At 44.7% G+C, this 21211-nt stretch overlaps 1 protein-coding gene across 4 annotated transcripts in view; it reads right to left on the bottom strand.

Moving 5' to 3' along the window:
- The window catches only part of PARN (poly(A)-specific ribonuclease), a 170686-nt gene that overhangs the window by 24009 nt on the left and 125466 nt on the right, over positions 1-21211 (bottom strand). For all 4 annotated transcript variants that reach the window (XR_006708312.1, XM_045461467.1, XM_045461468.1 and 1 more), the window contains one exon: positions 17344-17533. Coding sequence is in view for 3 of the 4 variants with exons in the window: in XM_045461467.1 (XP_045317423.1) it covers positions 17344-17533 (190 nt within the window). In the remaining variant the exon portion in view is untranslated. The remainder of the gene's footprint in view (positions 1-17343; positions 17534-21211) is intronic.

The following is a 21211-nucleotide window of genomic DNA, read 5'->3' as shown; positions in this document are numbered from 1 at the left end:
GCAGGCTTTTAGGAGAAGTCAACAAAATGACCCTAAACTTTATGTGGAAAAGTGAAGAACAAGGATGAAGGATTTACTATCTGATTTTAAGACTCCCTGTAAACCTGTCGTAATCAAGACAGTGTGGTGCTGGTAAAAGGATAGACATATAGACACCTTTTGACAAAGAAATCAAAGTAATTCAACATAGGGCAGTGTTGCCAAGACAAATGGACACCTATGTGCAAAAAACGAACTTGTGCCCGTGTCTTACACCACACAGAAAAATCAACTCGAAATAGATCGCGTACCTAAACATAAAACCAAAAACTGTAAAATTTACAGAAAAAAAAAAATAAGAAAGTCTTCCTGACTCTGGTTTGGGCAAGGGTTGCTTAAGCAGATCACAAAAAGGACAAGCTGTAAAGAAAATCGGAAGCCTCGGGGAAAATACATGTAATTGCAAAGCAGCTTCTCACCTCATCGCTCCACAGAGAAAAGACACCAATGGCATTAGCCTCCACACCCACAGCTTCTTATCTCTTTTCAGTTTATTCTTAAAGAAACCAAAGAAGTCAGATATTTGAAGAAAATCTTCAACACAAGAGTCAAAACCCAGAGCAGACCAGCATAAAGAGAATCAACTCTGAGGAAACAGACAATGCAGGGAGGCGGGAAAACTTTAACCACTATGGGCAGTCTTTCCACATACTATTAGGACCATAAAAATGACTGGACAAGGCTACCATTTTTCTAAGTCAAGGGATAAACAGAAAAACTAAGACACAGCAATAACTGCATTACTTGAAAAAAGTAAGTATCAAAAGAAAAGAGTGGAGAGTGGTTGGCCCTCAGGGAAAGGAGGAGGGCATCAGGGACAGCTGCTTTTAATTATAAAATTTTTCTATTACTTGGCTTTAAAAAACAATGTTCGTGTATTTCGCTGAAAACATTCGGAAAGAAAAAAAAGCCAAGGACTTCCCAAAGATGCACTTGGCGTCGTGAAAAACCTTCATACCAGTAGTAGGTCCTTACTTGTCCATGTTAAACGGGCATGCTCAGCTCTCCTACACCCACTGCCTTTGAGACTTCGAATAAGACACCGCTTTTCAGAGCCTCCAGTTCTGCTCTCTAACTCCAGGGAGAGCAGACGAGATCACCTTCAAGCATCTTCCGGCTCCACGAGCGTACAGCGTGATCAAGTAAAACTTTTGCTCACACAGTTACAAGTGCGACCGAGTCCTTCAAAGAATCTATCTCATTTCTTCGCAAATGTCCTACAATGTAGACTAGTCTTCAGTCTACACTTCCATCCGTCAGAATTAGTGTGGTAACACAGGATTGCATAGTTATGAGCATTTGCAAGTAGAAACAACTCTTAAGAAAAAAATTAAAACCAGTTACCCAAACAACAATGAAATTCAAAGCATCAGGATCTTAATCCTATATATTTTTTAAGACATCCATCCCATCTCCTTGGAAACTGGTGTTTTTTCTCTTGACTTTTTTAAAGTTTATTTATCTTGAGAGAGAGAGCAGGGGAGGGGAAGAGAGAGAGGGAAAGAGAGAATCGCAAGCAGGCTCTGTGTGGATGTGGGGCTTGAGCTCACAAATCATGAAATCATACCTGAGCAGAAACCAAGAGTTGGACGCTTAACTGAAAGAGCCACCCCAGTGCCCCAGTTTTTCTTATAAACCCACCAAATCCAACCTGAGAAGGAAAAAAAACCCATGTCAAGTGAGCATCAGGCTCAAATTTGGAAGAACACTGTTCCACAAATGATGAAGAAGAACATAGGTAGGTGGGATATCATATTCATGAAGGATCCAACTCTTCCTCCCTGGATGGGGACTCATGCTTACTGCAGCCAAAATGGTCTCAACTAACGGAGAGGGAGACACTGGCGACGAAAGATAGTAAAAAAAAGAGAGAGAGAGAGAGAGAGAGAGCGAGAGCTACTGACCACATGGAAAATGCCACTCTAAAGTCTAGTAGTTTCACTACAGCCATCAATTCCGCCATTCTGAACGGACATTCACATCACATATTTAATCAAATTAATGCTGTGATGACTTCATTAGCACTACCGATCTGACTTGATGAATCAACAGGGTATAATGGCTTTACCAGGACAAGACAACATCATCTCTGCTCCTTCGGAACAGAGGACCTCCCAGAAGCTGTTCTGACATCAGGAAACCACACGCTTCTTGCATCCTGGTTTGGTTTTTTGAAGACCCTTCTGGAGTAATTTGTGACTGCAGCACGCTAGAATCAAATCCCTTCCAAGAATTTACAACCATTCATCTAAGATGACGACCTCATGGTCGTTCCCAAGAATTCCCTGATTCTTTTACCAAATCGAGGACAACTGATGTGATACTCAGAAAATGGTGGCCTGAACACTGATTTCTGTAGCATGAGATTAGCTGCCTTTTATGTTCCCTTAAAACATTATGATAAGGCACACATGAACAATCTTCTGCAGAGCTGATATTCCAAGGATCCAGTCAATCTACACCCACCTTCATACGGCTCTTTCAGTCTAAACAACAAGACGATAAAATAAAGTGGATTATGGTATAATTATAAAAGAATGTCATTCCTTTCAGCCTTGTTTTTAGCAAAGAAAGCATTCCTAGTATGATCTATATTTTTCAAAAAGGAAAAAGCAGGGGCGTCTGGGTGGCTCAGTCAGGTAAGTGGCCGATTCTTGATTTTGGCCCAGATCGTGATTCATGGTGGTGAGATCGAGCCCCTCATTGGGCTCCGTGCCGGGCAAGGAGTGTGCTTAAGACTCGCTTTCCCTCTCCAGCTGCCCCTCCCCCTCCTACCCCTGCACATACAGGCATGCACGTTCTCCCTCAAAAAAAGAAAAAAGGGAAAAAGTAGTCTTCAGGACCTTTCCCCAATACGACGCTAGGTAAGAAGGTATGTTCCCAGGGTGTTATGAATTCTCTTGTTCGTTCAGTTACTTAAACCTTTCTTTGAGTGACCACCAGGCATACGTTAGGTCCTGGAACGCAGTATAAATAAACAGTAGCTTTTCCCCAAGGCGGAGAATTCCCGAGGATCCCAGGTGGCCTGGACGGCATCTCAGAAGGCATTTCTGGCAGCAGAGAAGGATCACAAAAGGGTGTATGAGGAGGGGGCAGACACTCTGGCAAGAGCACAAATGGGATCTGGGATGAGAGCGATGAGGGCCCGGATCTGGGTTCCGTCATTTACTGGTTTGGGGACTCCGGACAAATTCCCGTACTTTGGTGAGTCTCAGTCTCTTCAGTTAAGGAATAGGCTATGACGAGGACGAAGGAAGAAAAAGAAATACAAGAGCCCAAGCTACAGTGCCTGGCACGTGGCAGACACCTGGACGACGGTGCCTTCGCTGTCCCTTCGCTGTCCCCTCCCTGTCGTGTGGTGGGCATGGGTGGGCATGTTTTTGGAGATGATGCTGATGTGAGTCTTCAGAGCCGGGGTCCAAACCCTCGCAACCCATCAGGAAAGGAGGAGAGACAGAGACAGAGAGAAGGGGGAGCGGAAAGGAGTCGCAAGCAGCCTGCGCAGGTCGTACAGGCCGCAGGGGGGAGGAGGGAAGGTGTCAAGCAGCCTCCCCGGCGGGCGTGAAGCGACTGGCCAACTGCCACCTGTTGACTCATGGGTGCGTGGAACCTGCAGATCGTCAAGAACCTCCCCAAATGCCCTACCCTGTTGGAAATGTACACGAGGCTTCCACAAGACACGGTTCCGTTTTTTTCCCCAGCAGTATGAAAACTTCACATGCACAGAAAAGTTTCAAGAAACGCACAGAAAACATCCATTTAGCCATCACTTAGACTCTACGATTAGTTCTACTTTGGGACTGAAGATACGAAAATACACAGCAAATTTTAGTTCTTTTGCATTTGGGAAAAGGGGCACAAAAGGGAGGCTGTGAACGCTCCCATCTGGCAAGCATCCACGTGTCTGCACTACCAGCAGCGCAACTGAGCGAAACGGAATCTGTGCTTCAGGGATCCTTGAACGGACAAAGCGGAGCCCCTCAAATCTGTGGACGGCATTTACACCCGGAAGCGCCTACGAGCACAAAGACCAAGGTGGTGCCGGGCCACAGCAGCCATAGCTGGGCCTCACAGCTGACCTTCGCCAAATGAACACAGACCTCCTGTTGCTTCTGCTGACTTAGGATGGACTAGCAGAATTGAAAAAAAAAATTTCTTTTTATTAGTTTTCTTTATTTTTGAGAGGCAGAGAGAGACAGAGCGCGAGCGGGGGAGGGGCAGCGAGAGAGAGGGAAACACAGAATCCGAAGCGGGCTCCGGGCTCTGAGCCGTCAGCACAGAGCCCGATGCGGGGTCCGAACTCACAAACTGTGAGATCAAGACCTGAGCTGAAGTCGGTCGCTCAACTGACTGAGCCACCCAGGCGCCCCCAGAATTTTTTAAAAGCATACAGTGTCAAAAAAAAGGACTGCCAGAAAAAAGTGAAAAATGTCTACACTTCGAAATTCATCTACACAATGTACACATTTCATATTTTATTTCAGCTATAAGTACTACAAGAAATACAGAAATAATCCTAACTGCACCGATCTGCGGAAATGAAAGAGGAAATGTGTTTTTCTTTAGTTAACAGACATATAAAAACAAGTACCTCCCTGCCCTATCTAAGCCTGCCGAGGGCAATTTCAATTGTTAGCACCATTAAAAAAAATTATAATCGGGGATGGCTCAGTTGAGGAAGCATCCGACTCTTGGTTTCGGTTCAGGTCATGATCTCAGGGTTGGGGAGTTAGAGCCCTGCATTGTGCTGACAGTGGGGAGCCTGCTTGGGATTCTCTCTCCCCCTCTCTCTCTGCCCCCCCCCCACTCATGGTCTCTCTCTCTTTCTCTCAAAATAAACTTAAATGTAAAAAAAATTATACTCTTACATGAAGATAAGTATGAGGAATGTAACACATTATTAGAAACACAGGTAATTACTTTTAATTATGGTTGATCAAATAAATAACACCAAGCATATGGAAAGAAAACACCAATTCTCAAACACCACAGCCATTATGAGACATGAACACATTTCCAGTCATCAGAAGTCGTGTGAGCGCAAGATGCTGTTCAACTGAGCTTCCGTGTTCTTTAACATAAAATCTTGACAGGACATTCTGCTTTCAACTGTGAAGGAAAAGAAGCCTTTTCCATTTTTTGCTTTTGTCAGTTTTTGCAGCGTTGACGCTTCGTACTCTAGATCTGTTACGGGAGACCTTCATCTACAAATCAACCCATCTGGGTGCCAGCCACACGACAGCCCATACAACAGACGAGAAAAGAAAGGCCAGATCTCAGCAGCGTATTCCAACCAAATTCAACAGCTTCTCGTCTTATCTTGACAATTTTTCATCTACAAACACATTTAAATAAAGTCTAAAACAGATGAGCAGTAACTGAAAAAGACGACTTCATCCCCTCTTTTTCTATCAAATTCATAATTTTCTATTCAAATTTTTAAAGTATTCTAGGTCTGTCATCAGTGCCCTCCCTTCCCCAGGTACCGCGAGAAAGAAAGGCTCTAAAATACACATAACATGGGGCACCTGGGTGGCTCAGTCGGTTAAGCATCCGACTTCGGCTCAAGTCACAACGTCACAGTCTGTGAGCTCGAGCCCCGAGTCAGGCTCTGTGCTGACAGCTCAGAGCCTGGAGCCTGCTTCGGATTCTGTGTCTCCCTCTCTCTCTGCCCCTCCCCTGCTCATGCTCTGTCTCTCTGTCTCAAAAATAAATAAAACATTAAAAAATGATAAAATAAAATAAAATAAAATAAAATACACATAACAAAATTTACCACCTCAATCGTTTGAAACGTGCAGGCCGGTACCGTTAGGTATGCCCGCAATGCCGCGCAACTGACCTCTTAACACTCTTTCCGTCTTGCATAACAGAAATTCTACACCCGCTAACGCCCAGCTACTCACTCCTTCTGACCCCCGTGCCCCCACCATGGTGGCCACTATTCCACCTCACGCCCATGAACGCGACAACTCCAGGTATCTCGTCGGAGGGGAATCGTACAGTGTGTGTCTTTGCGAGACGGACTTCCTGCACTGAACGCTAGGTCTTCAAGGTTCACCCATGCTGCGGCACATGTCAGACTCCCCCTCCTCTGTGAAGCTAATATTCCACTGTATGCATCAACCACATTCTGTTTATCCAATCTCCTTGTGCCTCTTTTTATATGATTCTCAGGAATCCTACGGACGTATCTCCTCCGAGAGAAAGCAGTGGTGTCCTGATCTACTGGCCCAAGAGAAGTTGAAGGAGAGAGACGAGCTAAATCAGTTCCTTTCTCCCTGATGCCGGCCAGTGGATGGGACAAGGGATATTTCTTAAGAGTTGCTCCTACATCCTGTTTTAAAATCTCTCAGGTTTTATGTTTTTTTTTTTTAAGTTTATTTATTTATTTTGAGTGGGGGAGGGGCAGAGAGGGAGAGCAAATCCCAAGCAGGCTCTGCACTTTCAGCAGACAGCCCGACACGGGGCTCAAACTCACGAATGGTGAGATCATGACCTGAGCCGAAACTGAGTTGGACCCTTAACTGAATGAGCCACCCAGTTGCCCCTCCTAGGTTTTATGTCTTAGGGACATTCTGTGGTAAACTCAATTTGCATGGTGAATCATTCCATTTTATTAGTAACTACGTACTTTAAAACTCTGTGTTTTATATTAACCAGACTCTAGTTTTATGCTCCGTGTTTAATTCCAATATCTTAAAAAACCCCCTTGAGACCAGACTGATCCTTTCTTCCAACTGCTCAGATGTGGAAAGGAAGAAGCGGGAAGGCTGAGTGGAGGGCCGTGGTCATTTTTCCTCAGTTATTACAAAAAAATCATTCAGAACAGATGTTAAAGGTCTCCACCAGCTTTGCAGTCTGAAAGCAGCACAGCCCGCAGAAGACAATTAGGCCTGGCCAAAATCAGCAGAGAGGAGGGGAAGGCAGCAGAAAGAGCTCCGTCTATGGCAGCGCCAGCTCCAGGATCTGGAACAAGGCATGTCCCCTCTCTGAGTTTTCTTAGGAGGCAAGCAGGACACACACTAATAATGCCACCTGAGTCTCCCCCAGGTTCTTCCTCAGCCCTGGGTGAGGACAGAGAAATCACTGCTCTTCTCGTAGGCATCTCAGGATCTTAACCATGGTACCTCCTGCCCTTCCCTCCAGTGGCTGTCCCAGGCTGAACACACCATGCGTGTCTGTCCTTTCTCACCGCCAAGTCATGTTCCTCTGGCCTCACTGTAGTTCCTCTACTTAAAATCAACCCCTCAACCCAACGAAGCCCAAGACTGGATTCTACTAAGTGTTGAACATACCAGGGGATGACACTTCAGGATTTTTGATATTTATTGGCTTGTACAGGTCATTCCTGTTTCTCTTAAAATTTTTTAAAAACTGGGGCATGTGAGTGGTTCAGTCCGTTAAGCGTCTGACTCTTCTTTCTTGAGAGAGAAAGACAGAGTGTGTACTTGTGCGCATGTGCGCAAGTTGGGCAGGGGCAGAGACATACACATACACACACACACACACACACACACACACACACACACACACACAATCCAAAGCAGGCTCCAGGCTCCAAGCTGTCAGCACAGAGCCTGACAAGGGGCTCAAACCCATGAACCATGAGATCATGATCTGAGCTGAAGTTGGAGGTTTAACCAACTGAGCCACCCGGGCGACCCAAGCGACTGGCTCTTGATTTCAGCTCAGGTCATGATTTCACAGTTTGTGAGTTTGAGCCACACATAGTATGGAGCTGCTGGGATTCTCTCTCTCCCTCTCCCCTGCCTATGATCGCATGCTCTCTCGCTCTCTCTCAAAAAAAAAAAAAAAAAAAAAAATTAAGAAAAATTATTTTTAAGCTAACAATTTTACATTGATGATGCATAGGACTAGACATCTAAATCCACTCCCCAAAGAAGTAAGGTTGAAATTCAGAGGTTTCGGACTTAGGGTTTAACACAGGTTTTTTTTTTTTTTTAATTTTTTTTTTTCAACGTTTTTATTTATTTTTGGGAGAGAGAGAGACAGAGCATGAACAGGGGAGGGGCAGAGAGAGAGGGAGACACAGAATCGGAAACAGGCTCCAGGCTCTGAGCCATCAGCCCAGAGCCCGACGCGGGGCTCGAACTCACGGACCGCGAGATCGTGACCTGGCTGAAGTCGGACACTTAACCGACTGCGCCACCCAGGTGCCCCAACACAGGTTTTTTTGTTTTGTTTTGTTTTGTTTTCTTAAGAAAACATAATTTATTAAAATGAGACCATATCTCTCTCAAACATGCAGGCTCACAGGTGTAGATGTGCTATGTTCCTAAGAGGCAACGTAATGCACTGTAAGTAAGAATTGTGTGTCACTTCAGCTAAATTATTCAGCTTCTCTGAGGCTCAACTTTCTCATACATAAATTAAAAATATCACCAAGGGTTTCACTGAGTTGTTAAACAGATTTTTTTTAAAAGATGTAAAGCATCTAGCACAGTGCCTGGAATGAAGAATCTGCTTAAAAAACAAATATATATGAACATTTTCTTGCTTTTCACTTAGGTCCAAAGATATTCCAAAAGCAGGCAGGGTGTCGGTGAGTTTTACACCTTCACACTGATGGGACAGAGTGAGATGGGAAGGTGAGAAAAGGGAAATGAAGAATGATGCCTCTCAAAAGGAGCACAGGTCATGGATTCATTTTTCACAAACCATCTGACATACAATCTTCATGAATTTCACCATGAGGTTGATCCCATGAACTAGGAACACACACCAGACTTAGCTGTGTGGGATGTTCTGTTATGGAGGCTCAAGAACACTAAAGCCATCTGCAGTGCAAAGAATCTCATTTCACCTAAAGCAGAGTAACAGGGACCTCCAAGACACATGGCTAAATAAAGAACGGAAGGTAGAGAAAAGTCCATACGGTCCATTCCCATCTACCTAGCAGAAGGTGAGGGTTTATATATGAAGTTGCTTAATACATTTGTAAAGTAGAAGAATATACCAGAAACTAACAAAACTGGTCGCCACGAGGGAGGGAGAAAACCAGCCAGGGAAGGCAGGGAGAAGAGCTGAGGAGATCTGACTCTGGAATCACATAAATGTTCTGCATACTTATAAGGCAAAACTGATTTGAAAAAAGGCAATCCCTAAAGTTAGAAATTAAACAAACATAAATGTTTATTGAGTTGGCAGATTAACCACACAAAGGAATTATCTCAAGTGACTTTAAAATAAGGTGGTTTGTTCATCTCTGGTCAGATACACTCTAGGGGGAAAAAATTACTGCAAAAAAATTATTTTCAGTAATTATATTACTTGTAATGGTACTGTTGTAGTTATTCTGAAATTATTATATATAGTAGTATAAAGCAAATAAAAAAACTACTTTAATATCACTGAGAACCATAACGGTCAACATAAGAAAAACAACAACAACAACAACAACAAACTCCTGAAACCATTATTACATTCTATGTTAACTAACTTTGATTTAAATAAAATGTAAAAAAGAAAAAAGAAACAAAATCTTAAAAAGTTAAAGAAGTCCTGGAGTCTAACTGGAATTGGAAATAACAGTATAAAATAATTTTAAAAAGAAAAAGGAAAGAAAGAAGGAAGACTTCCTTGTTAGCCCTTTTAATTCAAAACGGCTATAAACAACAATGAATCCAATATCAATAAACACCCTGAGAACCCAGATTACGGTTTCTAAATACCATTTTCCATCGAAAGGAACAGGCCCCTTGGAGAAATGGCTGATTCTAAACATAAGGTAGGAAATACACAGAAGATCCTGGGATAAAAAATACTAGCAGTGAAAGAGGCTATTAAAGGCTACTGGGATTGTACCAGAAGACTCAAGAGACAACTCAAAATTGTTTCCAGTGCTCAGAAAGAAGACAATTAGAGCATCGAAAAGAACAGCAACAGTGGGGCATCTGGGTGGCTCAGTCGGTTAAGCCTCTGACTTTTGATTTCAGCTCAGGTCATATCACAGTTCCTGAGTTCGAGCCCCGCATCAGGCTGGTGCTGACAGCGAGAAGCCTGCTTGGGATTCTCTGTCTTCCTCTCTTTCTGCCTCTCCCCTGCTTACATGCTCACTTTCTCTTTCTCTGTCTCAAAATTAAATAAACATTAAGAAAAAAAACAGCAACTGTAATGCACTAAAATACATGAAACATATGTATTTTAGAAACCTCATGATTCAAACAAACAAAACAAAATCTCATTGCCCACTGTTAGAAGGTGATAGGAAACCAAATAATTATCCTGAAAACTGGTTTTTACAAGGTGTTTTGGGGGGGGGGCAGAGATTAAACAATTTATTCTGCTTTTCCTATATGAACTGTATCTCCAGGTAACCAAAGAGATGATGAGAAGAAATTTTTTTATTTTGAGAGAGAGAGAGTGAGTGAGTGAGCAGGGGAGGGGCAGAGGGAGAGAGAATCTTAAGCAGGCTCCATGAGCAGCACGGAGCCCGATGCAGGGGCTCGATCCCACAACCCTGAGATCATGACCTGAGCCGAAATCAAGAGTCAGATGCTTAATGGACTAAGCCACCTATGCACCCCAGAAATTTTTTACTTTAGTAAGAGCATTTGGGATAAGAAATGAAGTAAACTAGAATATTACCATTTGCATCCTTAATGAAATAATGAATGTAGCCTTTGATCATTAATGGTCAGTAAAACCATCAGGTAAAAAGCTGATAGGGAACTTTACACTGGATGGACCAGGAGGGCAACATCTGAAGCCACCTGATCAATCTTATCACAAAAAGACAGACAAGTAGACAGTTGGTGCCACCCAATGTGGTGTTATAGGAAAAATACATCACCACCTATGAAATATTCTTGCCATGAGTTCAGTCCTGAATCTGATCAAGTTTGTAAATCTCACTACCAGTTCATTTCAAATACAGTAGTCAGGGGATGTGTTAAACTTAAAAGAATATACCAGAATGTGGGAAATTCTACAGAGCTAACAACCTACCTTCTTAAGCACACTGGGGTTTGGGGGAGAATCCACAGAGGGGATTCTAAATTGAGAGAAGATGAGGCATATCATCCAAATGTAATACACAAATTATTTGGAAACTAGAGCTCAAAAAAAACAATTGTTAAAAAAAAATCTGTAGGGCACTTGGGTGGCTCAGTCGGTTAAGTGTCTGACTTCGGCTCAGGTCATGATCTCACAACTCATGAGTTTGAGCCCCACTTCCGGCTCTGTGCTGACAGCTCAGAGCCTAGAGCCTGCTTCGATGTCTGTGTCTCCCTCTCTTTATGCCCCTTCCCTGCTCATGCTCAGTATCTCTCTGTCTCTCAAAAATAAATATAAAACATTTTTTTTAATTTAAAAATTAAAAGTTAAAAAAATAAAAATAAAATAATCAGTGAGCAGGAAATTTGAACACCGGCTCTCTGATATTTGGGAGTCATTGTTAATTTTCTTGTTGTTACTAGCAATGTAGTTCTGTTTTTAAGTGACTGCCTATCTTTTAGATACATGCTTACATAGGCCTATGGCTGAAACAACAGTCTGTGATTTGTTTCAAAATGACCAGAAGGGAGAAGGAGAGAAAGAGTATTAATTAAAATAGGACCGTCCACACACTAACTGTTGACAGTCTGTGATAGCACGCTAAGACTTTCTTATATTATTTTTACTACTTTTGTTTATGTTTGAAATTTTTCTGTAATGAAAGCTTTGGGATTCTTCTAAGCAGAAATCGAAAAGGGCCTCTCTTCTGCTTCCCAGGATATTGCTTTTAAATGAAAAGATACAAGCTCTTAAGATGTTTTCTTTGCTGGTGTGGGGACTACAGTCAAGACAATTGTCCCCTATGTGGCATGTACCTAGAGGCAATCATTTGAGTCCTTTCTTCCCTTGAGGACAGGACTGGATCTACCAGATCTGGGAAGATGTAGGGGGGCGGGGAGGGACATGGTGGAAAGAACAGGGCTCTGTAGATAATCCTGGTATCAAACCCACATCTTTGCCAAGAGCTGTTTAATTTCCCTGAGCCTCTGGGAGAGGGGGACAGACCTCACCTCCCTCATGATGCTTCTTGTGAGCATCACAAGAGCGAAAACATGACCTAGCCCAGAGCCCACATTGAGGAAACGGACACTCCAGTACTTATTCATCCATTAATTCACAAAACGTCTGCGAATGTAACTCTGGGTCAGACTCTAGGGTAAGTGCGAGAGATGAAAAGACACAGAAAACGTGGCACCCGCCTTGAAGGAAAACAGGAAAGCAGATTATTGATTACAGGGGGAAGAGCAATGTATTTATAGTTCTGAGAGGATAAAATTTTATGATCTAGAATTCTCTATCCAGCAACATTATCAATTATGAAGGTGAAACAGACACATTTTCATAGGGTTTACTAACCATACGCTATATACGCAAAAAAAAAAAAAAAATGAAAATCACTCAAGCAAAAGGAAATTGCTTCTCTCAAAAAGACCTACACAAAAAAGCCTGGGATATTTAGAAGATTCTTGGTTGGACAGCAAAGTTTTATGACACAGCAATACACTTTCTTCCCCGTGGGCCCTGCTGCAACATTTTTCCTTCAGAGAATTGCATTTACATAATCATAATATAAACAGGACGTATGCCTGTTGCCATCTCTTAAAATCCACTTCTCAAAAGAGCACAAAAGTAGAGACACAAAAAAGTAGTGAACAGTATAAATAATGTAACGAACGCTGGGGACAAGAGAAACAGAGAGATGGAAGGTAATATGCACGCGCTAAATTTGTCTTTTATAGAACTGACCAAGGTATATTGGTCAAAGTCGGTAAGAGAGGTAGAGCGGAAACCACCGAAAGAAAAGGGAAAAGGGGCACCTGGATGGCTCTGTCGGTGAAGCGTCCAACTCTTGATCTGAGCTCAGGTCACGATCTTGCAGTTCGTGAATGCGAGCCCTGCGTCAGGCTCAGTGGTGACAGTACAAAGCCTGCTTGGGATTCTCTTTGTCTCCCTCTCTATGCCCGTCCCCCACGCTGGCTCTCTCTCTCTCTCTCTTTCTCTCTCTCAAAATAAAGAAATAAAGTAAAAAAAGAGAAAGAAAGAAAATGGAAGAGTAGCAGGCACTGGGAAGAAGAGGCGGGGAGGAAGGAGCAACGATTCTCCCCTCTTGCATTTTATATACTCCTGTCCTAGGCAAATCTTTAAAGATTATGTGCGTTTATCATTTCAATGGTTTAAAAAGTGTCACGGGAAACATCTTCTCTGCTCAAACGTACCCAACCCACAGGCTCGACACTGAATCTGCCGACACCCGGCCTTCCCAAATACAGGAAGGGTTGCGAGGTGGCTAGCCGAGAAAACTTCAGGAGCCCTTTCAGGAAGTGTAAGGTCTATCCAAGGGAACATGCAAACTGGGGAAACGTCATTTGCACGTCAAGTCTGTTCCTAAAGTACAGAACCCAGAAGCAGACAAGAAGGAAAACAACGGCATCTCCTCCAGGAGAAGCAGCAGCAGTTAAAGCTGAATGGAAGGAACTAGTGGTTGCCAGAGGGGTGTGGGGGTGGGGTGGGGGGGGAATGGGCGAAATAGGGGAAAGGGATTAAGGGGTGCGATCTTCTAGTTACAAACCAGTCACGGGGGTGTAAGGCACAGCGAAGGGAATACAGATAACAGCACTGTAATAATGCTGTATGGTGACTACACTTATCATGATGGGCACTGAGTCATGGATACAGTCACGTACTGAATCACTGTATTGTACACCTGAGACTAATATAATATCATATGGCAACTACACTTCTATTTTTTTTTAATGTTTCTTTTTTTGAGAGAGAGATGGAGCATGAGTGGGGGAGGAGCAGAGAGAGAGAGGGAGGGAGACAGAGAATCCGAAGCACGCTCCAGGCTCCGAGCTGCCAGCACAGACCTTGGCGCGGGGTTCGAACCCACGAACCGCGAGATCATGACCTGAGCCGAAGTTGGATGCTTAACCTACTAAGCCACGCAGGTGCCCCTACTTCCATTTTTTTTTTTTTTTTTTTTAAAAAAAAAAAAGAAGAAGAAGAAGCTGAAGGAAGATCTCTGCCGTGGACCAATGGAGCCAGGGCAAGAAAAAAGAAGCAAGAGATGGTCAACAAGGAGCTTGCAAATGCACTCCCCAGTCTCTGAGAGTGAGCTGCCACCAGGGTAAAATGGGTGGCGCTCGGCTACAGAGACATTCTGAGACAGTGGGAGGGGTGCGGGGGGCCTGAAGGCGAGAGGCCACCCCTCTAAGTCACAGAAGCGGGAAGGCAATGAACATGTAAGCAAAGGACCAAGACACAGAGGACAAAAAGGGCTGAGACCCAGTCGGATGCACCACGGGCTAGTGGTTTCTGATCATCCTGAATCACAGGGAGAAGAGCTTCTGAGAAATTCTAGAGTAGGTACAGGCGGCAGGGAGGAGGTTAAAAGGCAGTGCCCACTGAAATGGTCAAGGATCTTTTCTGCATTTGGTGCACGGTCGTTTACGATTTCGTTGTAGTAAAAGGCATTCGTAGGTCTGCTTGTGACACTGGTTCACCCATTCTGGTCTTTATTATATGCTCCTTATCTAAAACTTCTCCAACCTGGGGCATTTTCAGCACTCTCATTCACAGGTTGAGAAGAAACTACTTGCTCCCTGAGGAGAAAGTCAAAGGGTCTCCAAAGCGTGCATCCATTTCTTCCTCGCATTGTACATAGTAAATACATCTGGAATTTAAGAGCCAAATGGACTTTAACAAAATGCCTCTTTTAAGATGAGAAGACAGAGGCAGATACTGGGCTCTGGAAGGGTATTTACTAAAGGGAAGAGCGAACGATGTCATTTCCAAGGTACTGGCAGAGCCTGAACTAGAACCCTTGTCTGCTAGCTGCCTGGGGAGTCAGCCGCCTCGCCCCTCCATGGCCTCGCCCCTCCATGGCTCCTGCTGTCTCCAGGGCATTTTTCAGTAGGAACAGAGAAAACACCTGTCCCACATTTATAAGTAAATGTGCAAGCAGCAGTCTGACAAAGCAATGGGTCCTGGAATACAGTCAGGTTAATCAGAATTCTTGGTCTCTAAAGGGCAGCCCCTCCTTTTCCCTACTGTAATAAGCTCATTTGGTCACTTGGAGAAAGCCCTAACTTTTGACGACAATCATGTGGAATCTGAAAACCGTAACTCTGATGTATGCTTTAGCGTTTCTTACATAAGCAGGAATTCCCAGGAGCTACTACATTGTCAAGGAAGGCCACAGTGGAGTCTCACAGACAGAAAAGACTAGAAAGAAGAGACGAGCCAAAGGGTTTTTCCCAACAGGTGAAAAATGCCAAATTGCAAATAATCTGTAGATAAGACCAACCCAAATCTCGAAAGGGCAAGGTGGCTTTGAGGACAAAGTGGCTTTGAGGACAAAGTGGCTTTGGAAAACCTCTTGCTCTAATTACAGAACATTCTTGATAAAATGAGAATGGTAACAGCACCTGCCTTTCAGGAATCTTTCAAGCATCAGTGTTTATTTATGGGGACTAAATACCTATTAGGGAGATTTTAAGTGTTTAAGTATCGACTGTAAAGAAGGATTCTTCAGACACCGTGCTAACCTGTATTTATTTATTCAGATTTCATGCCGCCCAACCAAATCTCTCCCTCAAGCAAATTTATGTCCGGTCCAGTTTCTCAGAATCTCAGCCCTAGTTTTGTCCAGTTATCAACCTAAACTTCTTGAATATTCTGGACACTGAATCTCTCACCGGAAAGAAAAGAAGCATGTGCCTTACCAATGCAAGCAGCTGGAGAAACTAATGTCCATTTCTATCAGCACTGCTAACAGCCCCCGGGAGAAGCTCGGCGGTGGTGACAGCGCTCCCAGGGTCTCAGAGTCCACTCGCTAAGGCTGAGAGAAGTGAGGCACGCAGCTGCGGGGGTCCTTCCTCTCGACCATAAGGGCCCCCACAATCTTAACTGTACCTTTAACTAGGAAGGCCTGAAATTTTGTGAGTATACATATGCCATTTTTATCATGTTTTAGACCCTTATTTTCTTTAAAAGTATTAACTGTTTTAAAAAAACAAAAAAAAAAAAAGGAAGGGGGCACCTGGGTGGCTTAGTCGGTTAAGCATTCGACTCTCGGTTTTGGCTCAGGTCATGATCTCACGGTTCATGGGACCGGGCCCCAGGTCACACCCTGTGCTGACAGCATGGAGCCATTTTGGGATGTTCCCTCTCTCCCTCTCTCTGTCCCACCCTTGCTTGTGCTCTTTCTGTCTCTCTCAAAAAGAAATAAACTTAAAAAAAAAAAAAAAAATCTTTTCCTTAAAAAAAAAAAACTCTGAAATAAACATCTTAGACCTGTGCATTTTATTATATATTAATTATATCTCAATTTTTAAAATCTCTAAACAACCACTTAAAATGCATGAAGGATCAGGGGGCCTGGGTGGCCCAGTTGGTTGAGCATCTGGCTCTCAATTTCAGGTCGGGTTATGATCCCAAGATTGTGGGATCGAGCCCAGCTTTGGGCTCCGCACTGGGCATGGAGGCTGCTTAAGATTCTCTCCCTCTCTCCCTCTGCCCCTCAGCCCCACTTGCATGCTTTCTCTCTCTCTCTCTCTCTGCCCCTCCCCCTTGCTCGCACACACTCTTAAAAAATAAAAAAGAAAGAAACAAAAAGAAAAAAGACATGGGGGGCAATCCAAGATATTAACAGTGATTGTTTCTGGGTGGTGGGATTATGGCTCATACTTTCTTCTTTAAGTTCACACTTTTCTAATCTTCATCGTTTTCTGTAATGAACTTTCCCTCCTGGTTTTCTACACCTGTATTTTGTCCTTCTACTAAGAGACAGCATGTGACCAGCCTATATCTTCTGAAGGAAGGGTTATGGGTCATGAGGGGTAGTAAGTCAAGTTCTCTTTCTACAGCAGGGATGTGGTTCAGTGTCTCCATGGGATCTGCAAGGAGGCCAGACACTCAGGCAGGGGCACGACGGTGGACCGGGGGGAGGAAGGGGGCATAGACTGAACGCGGAAGGGGTTCAGCTCTGATCCTGGTTCTCTCACTGGACTAGCGGGCAGGTCAGAGAGCCCCAGCTGCCGCACTCTCAACTGGGAAGAACACGTATCCGGTCTGCCTCAGTGGGGCCGTGTGAGTGTTAAGCACAGGAGTTGGGTCTACACGGCGCGGAAGGAATGAAGGTGGCAATAACTTCTGGTATGACGTGGAGAGTTAGAAAACACTCTTTCTCACAAGTCAGAATTATGACTTCTAGTCCTGTGAGAACAAGAAAAGCCGTTGCTAGAACAACTCTGCCCGTTTAAATCAAGCACCGAGAACTCTTACCTATTGGCGTGGTGATAGTGATTCTGCAGAGCGTAGGATATGCACTGAGTGTTTAACCGCTTTCTCTCAACTTCCTTCCAACTATCTTCTGTCCACTTTCTCTTGATCTGCTTCTCCTCGTGTTTTTTTCCCACATAGTCAGCATAGGTCTGGATCCGATAGCTTTCCGCGTATTTGCTGGTATTGACGGCTACGAGGAAAATAAAAAAAATCCATGTAAAAATGTCTGGCCTTGCCCTGGAGATGTCACTTTCAAAAGGTGGCCAGAGGTAGTAAAAGAAACCAGGGATTCAGGTCTGAGTTCTGACCCCAGCTGTGCCATTTAGAAGCCAGGTGGCCTCGGGAATGTCCCACAGGCTCTTCAAATCTGTTTTCTCATTGGGAGAAAAGAGAGCCATCATACCCCAATCTTTGCGATGCTGTGCAAGTGCTCTGTAAACTATAAAGAACCATTATGAGATAAGTAAAGTGCATTTGCAGGTAACATTACTGGCTTGAAAATTACTCATTTTGGGGCGCCTGGGTGGCGCAGTCGGTTAAGCGTCCGACTTCAGCCAGGTCACGATCTCGCGGTCCGTGAGTTCGAGCCCCGCGTCGGGCTCTGGGCTGATGGCTCAGAGCCTGGAGCCTGTTTCCGATTCTGTGTCTCCCTCTCTCTCTGCCCCTCCCCGTTCATGCTCTGTCTCTCTCTGTCCCAAAAATAAACGTTGAAAAAAAAAATTAAAAAAAAAAAAATAATAATGTTTAAAAAAGAAAATTACTCATTTTCAGAGTAAGAAAATGGGAGAAAAAAAAAAACCCACTAAGGGAAAACTGTAAACTCCTCCTTGTTAGAAAGTGAAAATGAAAATGAAAGCAATATTGACGGCAGAGCCAAGACCACCGTGTCCGATATGGAAGGTCTACCCTATGTCTGTGCCCAGTGCCTTCCATACAAGATGTCTAAACCTCACAACACATTCGCAAGCGAGGCACAGACGTTGGGTGGCTGCCACAGGCCACACGGCGGGCTGGTGGCAGTGCTGGGAAGCAACACCAGGCTGCCTGGTCCCGAAGGCCAAGGCCCTTCTTGTCACTCTGCACGTTGCTTTCAACTGTGCAAATTCAAGATATCCCCACAAGCACGCCTCTCCTCCTTCCACACCGAAAGACTGCTAATTCTCTGCAATGTGCCTCTGGCTGGCGGGAGCACTTGGAAGCTGGAGCTCATTCCCTCCTTAGTGCTGACATTTCACTAAGGCCAGGTCAGTTTTCTTACAGTCTTCGCTGCCTGCTCTTCAGAGGCTGGTGGACAGAACGCTCTGGGAGCATGGGACCGACGACCCGGGGAAGACCTGTTGGTGGCCGGGTGGCCATTTTGCTGGTTCTGGCTTCTGCAGCTTGCGCATAGACTCTCCGAGCCCACGGTCACCACCAACAGTGACTGCCCACAGTGGCGGTGAGACGGCGAGAGCCTGGCCATGCCGGCAGGGGCCGTTAAGGGCAGACCTTCTACCTGGACAGCTGCAAAAGCACCATGATGTCTACAAGAGGGTCCGTGTCCCCACTCCTGGCAACGTCCTGGGTGCGGAGTAGTTCTCACTAAATAACACACAAACAAATGCACGGCAGTGACAAGCACGCACAGCCCATGAGCACATCAGAACCAGACAGGGGACTCCAGGACATCGGGGACCTTAAGTCAGAGGGAAAGACAACTGTATGAGAGGCAGAGGCTCCACATATCTGACACCTAACGCTTCTCACCTTCGCTCTAAGTGGGCCAGATTTGCCTAAAACTTCTAAGCACAGCAGTGGTTTACAAAATGTCATGCCCTAAATGCTTAGCCATCTGAGGAGCAAAACATAACAAAACAAGAAAGAAAGGAAAAAAAAAAAAAAACCAACTCCACTCTTGAAGAAAAACACGTATTTTTACTAAGAAGTTTGCTGTAACTTTTCAAATAATCACTCTAGAGTTAAAGAGGAAAAAAGGTGGGAGGGAGGACCCTCAGAGTATTACAGAACTTCCCTATTACAACGAGTCTCCCAGAGAAGGAGAGTGAGTTGCTGAGATGTGTGCTCAAGGCGGCGTGCCCTGACTCACTCACAAGAAGATAAACAGAAGAAGCGTCCAGTTTTGGAGACGCACTACCGGCCAAAGTCACTCTGGGCACAGAACCACAGAAAACGGGATCCTTTCTTGAAAATCTTACTCCTTGGGACAGCTACTTCTGTCTGCTGCTTTCAGTGGACTGCATTTCTGACTTTCTCCGCTCACTTAACCACCCGACCATTTATACATCCAATACACATCAACCACCCATGCTTCCCACCTGGCCACTGCTCGCTGTCCCGGGGACCGTGTCAGATGTTCGGGAGAACGAGACACAATTTCCACTCTCTGAAGCTTATCCTGTCACATGCAAACGTCACGTGGAGGGGATTTCACTGGAAGCGTAAGACCACCTTACTGACACGGGTTAAGCTTTCAGCGTAATCTATGATGAGAACCCAAAGATCCTATCATCACTGTTCGGTCCTGATGGTCAGCCAATGAGCAGCTCCTGAATTTCCTTGTCTTAAGTTCCATTCCTTCTTCCAGCAGGTTTATTTTGCGAGCATGCCCCAAAGGGATGACATCTGCAATGATTCCTCTCTCGAGTTTCGTTTGGACTCCCAAGTAAAAGAGTAGACTTGAGTCAATATTCCCCATGAAAGCAAAGGTGATGATAGGGTCATAAAGGAGCCAAGATGATCTATTTAACAGTATCTGGTCGTTTCCAATAATCCAGCGCGCAGCCCCACGGACAAATGTTACAAACAAGCCCCTGACCACGGTGGGGAATTCACCCGAGAACATGTGGAATGGGGATCACTTAAAAGGGGAAACAAATAACAAGCCACTTTTCACCGCTGGCCTTCACATGGCAGTCATTTACCAGCATTCCTTCACGTCCCAGCAGCTCCAGAGCTCGCGGCCTTTCATGTGGAAGCCAAGCTCTGGCTCACAGCCACCCCTCCTCGAACGGATGAATCAGCAAAATGAATTGGCTGTCAGCTGTGTCCTCCAGTGGTTCCAGCTCGCCTGTCAGCAGCAGCATGTAGCGAGCCGCGCGGTAATACTAACCTTTTCCAAATTTGTCAGGGAAATGATTCAAGGCCACCTTTTGGTGGTGCCACTTGGTTAGAGCCTCTGGGGAAGCGCGCATGCCGACGGCCCTCCCCGCCTCCTTGGAGGGGAGCCAGGGCATCCCCCCTCAGCCCCCCCCCCCCCACCACAGCTTCCCCGGGCCAGGGCCGCTCATCTCCTGACACCCGGCACGCATTACAGCATTTCATCTTCACGGGGGCCCCGCAGGGAAGGGATGCTCTAGTCACCACCCAGGGACAGAGACTGACATCAGGGAAGCCAGGCTGCTGGCCTAAGGTCTTGTAGGCAAGTGACAAAGCTGGTGTGGAACCAAAACATGACTTTTTTAGGTGATACCACCATGTGTCTGCCATATATTTGTATGTACTTATGTGGTTATTTAGATTGATGGTTGTCTTCTAAAATGCTTCCTTTACTAGGGGTTTTAAAGAATGTTTTAGATTTTTCCCTAAAAATTTAAGAACTTTCTATTACTGTCACGCAAAGCCTCTCCAACTAAGTTGGTAGATATGTTAAGATTATGGATCAGGTGACTTAAGATATAGATTCCTTCCTAACTTGATCTATAGACTTAATTCCACATTTTAATAAAAGATCAAAAAAATTAAAAATGAAATTAAAAACAAATATCAATAGAAAAAAGAACAGGGTTAGTCAGGGACTGGGGGAGAAGGTGAAGTACAAAGGGGATGAGGGAATTTTGGGGGGCGATGGAACAGTCTTTTATCTTGATTG

This window comes from Leopardus geoffroyi, chromosome E3 (genome assembly GCF_018350155.1).
Source record: "Leopardus geoffroyi isolate Oge1 chromosome E3, O.geoffroyi_Oge1_pat1.0, whole genome shotgun sequence".
NCBI lineage: Eukaryota > Metazoa > Chordata > Mammalia > Carnivora > Felidae > Leopardus > Leopardus geoffroyi.
Note: the sequence above shows the minus strand (reverse complement) of the source record. Positions and strands in the feature narration are given on the sequence as shown.